Raw genomic sequence first — 9,028 nt, forward strand, 5'->3', positions numbered from 1 at the left:
CCCCCCCTAGTATGAGTTTTTAATTAATCTATCATGGTTAAAATGGAGTTTGAAGTTACAATGGGTGTGTATGGGGTGAGGCCCTGGATCTGATAACATTTACATCAAATATATAAATATTGAATCAAGCAACTGAAAAACATTTCAGGGTGTTCATAAAAGCCTGATTAGATGATAAAATGACCAAAAATGTTTTTGAAAGTGAAATATCCATGTTTTTGGGAGTCATTTTGTCCTTTATAGTATAGTGTGTAGTAAGTGAATGAGACTGAAAATTACCCTACCTGTCAAACATTTTGCCCACATTTTTACGAGGGACATGGGAGCTCAATTCACCGTTTGTCAGCCTTCTGATTGGTCCCTGAGACTCCCTGACTGGCCAACCAGAAAAAAACATTCACTTTTTGCTATCGGGGGTGGAGTTTGTGCAGTGGAGAATGTTGCTTCAGCCTTTCAAAAACTGTCCGCAGTGCGCGACACGGAGATCGGCCGGTACGGTGATAGCGACGGCAAGCGTCAAGCGATCTCGCTCATCATAACGAATAAGCTTCAACAAACTAGTTCATATGGACCTTATCAATGGTCTAAGAGTCACGATTGGGTACATATAATTTAAATGGGCAGAATTACGAAAAGCCAGCCTATTATGTGAGGAGAAACATTCTCTCTGTCCTCTTCCTAGTACCCAAGATGCAATGCGCTTCTCTTTCTATCTCTGATCCAGAGGATTAAACTAATTAAAACATTTATTTTTCGGGGGAAAACTACTGTTTTGCTATGTAATTACTGTACCTTTTTCTTCCCTTTTTATTAATATCACGTAGATGTGGTTTTTTTGGTACTTTATATAGCTGTAATGAGGCTATGAAGAAAAAAAAATCGCATCCACTACCACTATAAAAGAATCTGCAAAGAGGATTCTGTCCCACTGGGATTAAACTAATTAAAACATTTATTTTCGGGTAAACCCCCTGTTTTGCAATGTAACTACTGTACCTTTGTCTTCCCTTTTTATTAATATCACCTAGATGTTTTTCCTTTGGTACTTTATATAGCTGTAATGAGGCTATGAAAACATAAAAAAATTCCATTCACTGCCACTATAAAAACAATCTGCCCAGGGTCATATGTCCCAGCATAGTAACAGGGCAGAATGGGGCGGGATTTGCAAAGTGGTGGATTTGTCATTTAACCTTCATAGTTGACAAAACCACTGAGAAACTGACCTATGCTCTCACGGTCACGGAAATATTGGATTCGCCCCAACTAAGGTGTCCACGATCCTCTGGGCGAAGCGAGCCTCGGAAGGAGGCTCCGGAGGAGGCTACTGCTGCTGAAAAGCACTTGGCTTATTTGCACAGGAAACCATTAAAGTATCTCATATAACATTGAATGACAGACGGATAGAACACAGTACTATGCAGTAGATATGGTCAGGGGAGGGAAAAAAAAGGAAAATAAAAAAAGCAGTGGAGTAGAAGTAAAAGTATTTGAAATTGGAAATACTCAAGTAAAGTACAAGTACCTCAACATTGTAGTTAAGTACAGTAACTAGTACTAGTAAATGTAATTATTTACTTCACACCACTGCAAGGACCCCCAAATGGATTAAGCAATATCACTCAGATATTTTGTTTTTAATGCACGAAAAAAATAAATGTTTGAAAAAAATTATAATAATAATAATTAAAAACAAAATGTAGGAAACCAAAAATTAAGGGACCCATAATACTGTTTCCGTGACCCAAAAATGGGTCCCATACAAATGGGCCACAGAAGCCCAAGGCAAAAGGAGTACCCTATGCATGCCATGCACAGGGACAGGGTACTCATTTTGCCTTGTGCTGTGTCAAAATGTAGACATTAAAGTGTGTCTACATTTGACACAGCACAAGGCAAAATGAGTGAATGAAAATATTTAACACAGTAGATGTAATTGCCAATCATCCTGCCGAATCCAGGAGCATTGACAAGTCTTCCCAATGAGCGTGGACAATTTGGCGAGTTGGACCTTTGGCGACGTGACCGGTTACCAAATGAGTACCCTATGCCTTAGCTCATAGTGTGTCTACTAGGCCACAGCACAAGGCAAAAGGAGTACCCTGTGCTCCAGCCCCAGACAGATAGACTACAGCAGCAATGGCGGACAAGCAGCAGCAGCCTCCTCCGGAGCCTCCCTCCGAGGCTCGCTTCGCCCAGAGGATCGTGGACACCTCGTCCTCCAACCAGGACGGCCTGACGGCCGAGCAGGTGCGCTTCATCCGCCACGTGGAGCTGGAGCAGTGGAAGAAGAAGAGCCAGAAGCTGCGCGGCCGGAACGTGGCGACGGGGCTGGCCATAGGAGCCATAGTGATGGGCATATGTATCCTTGATGAGAAGAAAGAACTACAACCTAACCTACCGCGATCCGTTCGGGTGTTTTTACGACGGTGTCGTAAAAAAAAGAGCAGATCTACAAGCCCACAACGCGTCGCCTCCGCGTCGCGTTGTGGGCTTGTAGATCTGCTCTTTTTTTAACGGCACACGTACGACCCGGCTGTCGTATGCCGTAAAACGCAAGGTGAAATGTTTTTTTGAATTACATACCACTGTGTTGTCGTTATCTGGTTGCATAAAACACATTCTAACGTTTTATACCAACTAAACACGTTAGTTATTGCTTGTTTTAAACATTGACAACAGGGAATTAAAGCTTGTTAAGTTATTTGTGTAACTGGGTTCTGACAGTTTGATATAAAGGGAGTTTTTGAATGAAACGTCAGTCAGTGCAGCATGGTTTTTAACACACCTTTGAAAGGTTGTGTAAGGTGATTGTCGTGTGTAGTAACTGTAACGTATTTACTCACGTTCAGTTCGGTTCAAAGGAGCTTCATTGGCATGAGGAAACATAATGTTTACATTGCCAAAGCAAGTGTCAAAATGAAAACAGTTGAATATGGGGAACATGCTACAGTTGGAGGGGTACAGCAATGTGTAAAGTACCAATAAGTACAATTTGGAGGCTTTTATGCTCATCTTTTTCACTACATTTCAGTGACAAATATTGTACTTTTCTGACTAATTATTATTTGAGTGGTAGATTGATTGAATACCTTATTAACAGTTTGCAAATAGTACAGTGGTACGATTATACAATGATGCCTAAAGGATAGGTCATAGTTAGGGGCTTAATTGTTTTCATTGTGGCCCTGTGTATTCAATTCATCAAGACATTTAAAGACAAACTACAAAACATACATTATTTACATTACTAAGTGATAAATGAGGCTGTATTATTATAGCTTATTATCTACCCAGCTTTAGCAACCTACAGTAATTATACAATCATCACCAGTTTTACCGGCAGCCCCCTGAACGGCTGTGATGTTGCATACTTTTTTTGCTGCGACTAGATCTCATTTGAATGTTCTGGCTGAAAACATGCATTTCGTTAAATAGCTCCATTTTTCCACGAGCTGCACACTCTGACGGTGACAGGGCCCGAAATAAATGACTGAAGGACTGAACATAAATAATGAAACCTTCCTTTGGGGAGTATACGATTGGCACTTGTGATTAATTACCCCGCACCAATCGCAACACGCCTGTCAATGTTGTGCCCCATTGTGTGCCCCCATCCGCATGAGTGAAAAGATGCACTGTGATTGGCCAGAGGCACTTTGAGTGACGCTTCACCCCCAAAAATGATTTACTATTCTGTCTCTATCGGGACAGAACTCGAACTGCGCTGAGTCGGCTCAATCGGTCTTCGCAACACTCGACACGGCGACTCGCTCGGGGAAATCTCGCTCTTTCGAACGACCGTGAGTTCGACAAAGGAGTGTCGGGAGGGTTAGCGACTCACCCCACGGAGGTTAGGGTTAGGGTAAGGGTTAGAGTTGGGTGTCTATAAAATGACATGTAGTAACAGCGAAGCTATCCCGACTCGCTCGCTTTAGCTCACTCGGTAGTGTCTCACGTGGATCAGGTCCGCTTGAGACGGCGTGCCTCCGTCACGGTTTGGTCATTAAACTATCCTTGTTTTCTCAAAGAAGTAATGCCGGTGTCCCTGTTTTCTCAGTCTTGCATTCAGCCGGTCGCTTGCAAGAATGCCTCTACGATTCACTATCACGTCCCCCATAAGTACTGTATGTGCTTCCCAAGGGAAGTCTTAATTTGTTCAGTCCAGCAGTCATTTCAGGTCCGGTCCTGTCGCCGACAGAGAATGTTGTCCGCGTGAGGCTCGTGGAAAAGAGATATTTTACTAATAGAACACACGTTTTCTCCATTAACTTTCAAATGGTATATTATAACTAGAAGACACCTATCTGACCTGTATATCACAGCCTTTCTAGGGGTAGCTGTGAGCTTGCTGTTTTTGCCAAATTGACTGATTATGACCATAGTAGGGAGGGATCACATCATCCCAGGGTTCATGAGGTTAATGTATGCATGCATGTGTAGCACCCCACAGTTAGTATCAGCCATGAACCAGCGACAACAGCCCTGCTAATCGGGCTCAGCCCTATTAGCACGACTGGTTGTGCGTTGGACTGGCGAGTGGGAGTCCCGGGTTCAAACCCCGCTTCCGCGTATCACTACATCTGGCGTTGTCGGCAGGATGAGGAGTGTGATGCCCTCGTGAGGAGGAACAGTGCCACGTCGTGTGCGGCGGTCCGCGGCGTGATGTGTGAAGCGCGAGGGCGCGCTCCAAAAGACCTGGGGGGTGAATGTAGCACCCCACAGTTAGTATCAGCCATGAACCAGCGACAACAGCCCTGCTAATCGGGCTCAGCCCTATTAGCACGACTGGTTGTGCGTTGGACTGGCGAGCGGGAGTCCCGGGTTCAATCCCCGCTTCCGCGTATCACTACACATGCAATGGAACATTGTGTATGAGTACTTGTATAGTGGATTATAGGACATGTATTCCTAACAGATTATTTCTATGTTGTGCTATTATTGCTCCAAGTTCTAGCCAAAACAAGCAAAGAAAAATCCTGCACACTGTCTTCAAATGCAAAATAATCAGTTATTTTTTATGTATTTTATTTGGAAACACAACATTTGTGTCCTCTGACCCTCATCAGGTTGTCTTACAAAGAACTGTTGTTTCCCAATAAAGAATCCCTGAATGTCTTGCATTTGAAGACAGTGTGCAGGAGGTTTTGTTTTTTGTTACGTTGAACAGCCCTAGTTTAATCCTTTCTCATGCACCCGTCGCTCTGTAAGGTGTGGAAAAAGCCTTCCTTTTTACTGCTCCCAAGCACTAAAAATCTGAATCCTATTCCTACTCCACGGCTAGAAGCAAAGCTGTCATGCTTGTCTCTTCACTGTTATTTTCCTTAACCTCCTGCTCCCCTAGACGGCTACACCTTCTATTCCGTCTCCCAGGAACGCATCATGGACGAGATGGATGAGGAGGCCAAGCTGGCCAGGACCAGCGCGCCCAAGACAGGAGCCAACTGAACCGAGGTTGATGCCACCTGACGGGTGCCAACTGAACAGAGGTCGATGCCGCCTCTTGGACTGTGTGTGGGGGTCAGACGTTCTCAACTCTCTTTTTCATTTGAAGGACCCCCAGTTTGAAATGCACTTAGCCACGGACCCCCTGACCCTTTTTTTTTCCTCTCTTTTTTTAATCTCTGGGACTTCAATCTACTGTCTAAAATCAGTCTTTATTTCACTCTGGGAGTGTGCAAATAGAACCAAATGGACCCTCACAGGTCCCTTTGAATCAATTTGTACACTCAGAGTTACAGACCTGTAAGGGTCCATTTGGTTCCTTTCGTACACTCTCAGAGTTACAGATCGTTGAAAAACAGTGGCCTACATCTCCAGCACTTACAACAGAGTGACCCATATCACTTATTGAGTTGCTGATGGACATTGTTGTCTGGATTGTACAGCGTTTTAAGTATGATTTGTGTGTTGCTGATTTGAAAACTATACCTGTCTGACTCGTGGTTGTAATTAAAACATGCCTGTCAGAGGATTAGAAGGGATGGCTCCTCTTCCAACATTATTATGAGTAAAAAGGCAAAACAAAAGACATGCTTACATCCCCAAATAACCTATTAGGGAGCTGGATCGAAGTTCAACATGTGAAAAAGAATAAAATCAGCACGCTGACACTCATGGTGAAACAGAGGGCGACGGTCGGATATATTTTCCGGAAGTGTGTTGTTTTCAACGCGACCTGGCAACTACTGGCGACAGCAGGCGATGAGGCGATAGTGGCAAACGTCAGCCAAAAACATGAAAATATATTTAATCTTTTGGACGACAACGCCAGAGTCGCTCGCTGTTCAAACGCAGGGTCACACTTGAAAATGTTTTATTTGTTTGGCAACGTTTCGTCTCTTCCTCTGAGGAAAAAAATATAATATATATATATAAATCTAAATCTGCATTTGTTGGAGTGCAGATCTTATTCTATTCCACTTATCAACACTACCTTCCTGGAAAGATTTTTTTATCATTGTCATGTTTGGCCGCACGGTAGAGTTAATAATAATAATAATAATCATCATCATCATCATAACGATGCATTGTGATCATCTGTGCATAGCTCAATAATGTGAAACAGTCAGACTTATGTTGTGGCCTTGTAAACACTTGGGAACGCAGGTTACTGCTGAAATCACTCGTATCTCATCCTCATGAGAGCTATTTATGTTGATATAAAGTAATAATTTGTAAAAAAAAGAAACCTGTATAATGTATTATTTGTTTTGTTACATAGTAATAAACGATAGCCAAATGTGGGTTTGATTATGTAATTGTATGGTTGCAACCATAGACATAGAAAGGTAGACGCCTCCTTCCGCTAGGGGGCGTATGCATTGAGCAACTAAGGGAATCTTCATCGCTTTCGTGTTCATTGCTTCCGCGTGCGTCACACATACGGAAGTCGGTAAGCCAATCAGAGGCAGGTGGGGGCTGGTCTTTACGTATGCAGCCTGTAAGAACAGCTGAGCAGCGCAACATCGGAACTGGCTCTGTTGAAATGAATTGTGGTCCTTGGATAAGTTACGGAAAAGACACACTGTGATTGGCCATTAGTCACTTTGACTGACAGCGTTCCCTTAGTTTTTGCAGGAAGTCCGGACTAGAACTTTTGCACATTGCTCCAATTAACTGCAGAGGCGAACGAGGCATCTAGCTCTTTATATCTGTGGTTGCAACAATCACACCAGTGTCATCAGAATGGAAGGAGACTCAAGACTAGTTTTAACAACATTAACCCTAACGTCCCTGTACTGGGGTGAACATTACAGTAGCTGAAAGTAGACTATCTACAAGCTCACAAGGGGTCGCTCGTAGTCCTTTTGTACCAGCTCTGGTCCTGATGTTCTGACAGGCAGCTGGCTAAAAGACTAGACCAGGATTTCTCTACCCCTACGAGGGCTCAACTTAAGTCAAAATAACTTCGCTACTAACCCAACCGAGGTAGTTTTGTGTTGTTGAAAGTCTGATTGAATATCTTATTAGACAAAAAATGGAGAACAGTACAGGTACAGTTAAACACCCTGCCTAAAAGGAACATCCCAAATAAGTCCTTTTACGGTCTTGTTTACGTCTGAAATCCTTGGTATTCAATTCATGAACACAACAAATGGCAAGCAAAAAATAAACATTGAAAATGTATCCCGGTTATAAAAATACTTTATACTGTATGTACTGTAAGTAAGCCTAATCAGAAATGAGAACCACTTGTGTGCTCCTCTCTCATTGCTTCACAAAACTGCAGATTGCGATGGGATGCAGCCTGACAACATGTTTGTCATGAGGTCTTATTTGTGCTTTACTACATGGGCCATGCAGTGATGAACACTGTTCAACCTTCATGGTAGATGGAGGAAAGTGGGGATAGCAGTAGTCAATGTTTTGTCTCATTGTTGCACTCTAACTTGAGGTTACTCTGTAACTGCATTTTCTAGGAAATGTACTCGTTAAATCCGGGAAAGAGATAATGAGCCTATAGCAACATAGAACAGCCTCCCCTAATAGGACTTAGAACAGTCCTTCTCAAATATAGCAGATACTGTATATACAAGCTCACAGCACTTCACTTAGTGCAGCACTGCAAGCTTGTACATCTGCTATTTAGAGCAAGTGTAGGATTTGTCTGCACCTCTTTGTTCCATCGTAGACATGCAGAGATTAAGCATTGTCTGACCATCTAACAGGCACCTGGACAAAATAAACAAACAGGGACATGCAGAGAATGTTAGAGAGGCAGAGGCTGACATTTCTAAAGGGTCACCTTTGATGAACATTTCTAAAACAGCTGATCTCCGAGCGTGATGCGTTGTGAGCTTGGAGGGGTTATTTCCGGAGCGTGATGCCACAGTGAACTTAGCATAATCAAACCAATACTGTAGATTCTTTTGGGTATTCTGCTGTTAGACCGATAAGTCTAACTGATAGGAGCTTGGTTTATCCACCACCCTAGATTACTATTTCTATGTATTTGATGTATTACCTTGTGTTGTCCGTAATTATTGTAAATGAAGAGTGTCTGCTAAATGCATAAATTGTAAATTGTTGTGATATGTAACAACATGGATTTCTACACAGAGAGTGCAGTTCTTTCAACATAAGATGCTGCATTCAAGTTCAGGAGAGTTTGGACAAGGCAATTCTCTTGAATGCTGTCTTCAGGTATGGCATGGAAAGGAAAGGGAGCTGATTAGTTTCATTAAAATGGTTCATTTGTCTGGGATGCTTTATGAACTAATATGGCTGGGGACCGCCTGGAACCCCAGTTACTCCTGGGGACCCCCTAGAACCCCCTCAGTTACTCCTGGGGACCCCCTTACCTAGAACCCCCTCAGTTACTCCTGGGGACCCCCTTACCTAGAACCCCCTCAGTTACTCTGGGGGTCCCCGGCCGGAATCAAAGACTTGTAGATCTGCTATTTTCAGGGGGGACAGGACAGTTCAGCATCACACTGACCACAGGGTGGCAGTGTTGCTCTGTGGAAAACCTCTGCTCTTAGAAATAAAAACATCTGAAGGCTGTGCATTGATGCATGTATACAGT

At 43.1% G+C, this 9,028-nt stretch overlaps 1 protein-coding gene across 1 annotated transcript; it reads left to right on the forward strand.

Annotated features, from left to right (window-relative positions):
* Window positions 1–2,139: 2,139 nt before the first annotated feature.
* Window positions 2,140–6,638, forward strand: coa3a (cytochrome C oxidase assembly factor 3a; the record flags this gene model as incomplete). Its single annotated transcript, XM_080747719.1, has 2 exons — window positions 2,140–2,362; window positions 5,345–6,638. The coding sequence occupies 2 exons, from the start codon at window positions 2,140–2,142 to the stop codon at window positions 5,446–5,448; spliced, it is 327 nt and encodes a 108-aa protein (XP_080603845.1). The 3' UTR covers window positions 5,449–6,638.
* Window positions 6,639–9,028: the final 2,390 nt, after the last annotated feature.

Source organism: Nannobrachium achirus, assembly GCF_963921795.1.
Source record: "Nannobrachium achirus genome assembly, chromosome: 18".
In the NCBI taxonomy this organism is placed as follows: domain Eukaryota; kingdom Metazoa; phylum Chordata; class Actinopteri; order Myctophiformes; family Myctophidae; genus Nannobrachium; species Nannobrachium achirus.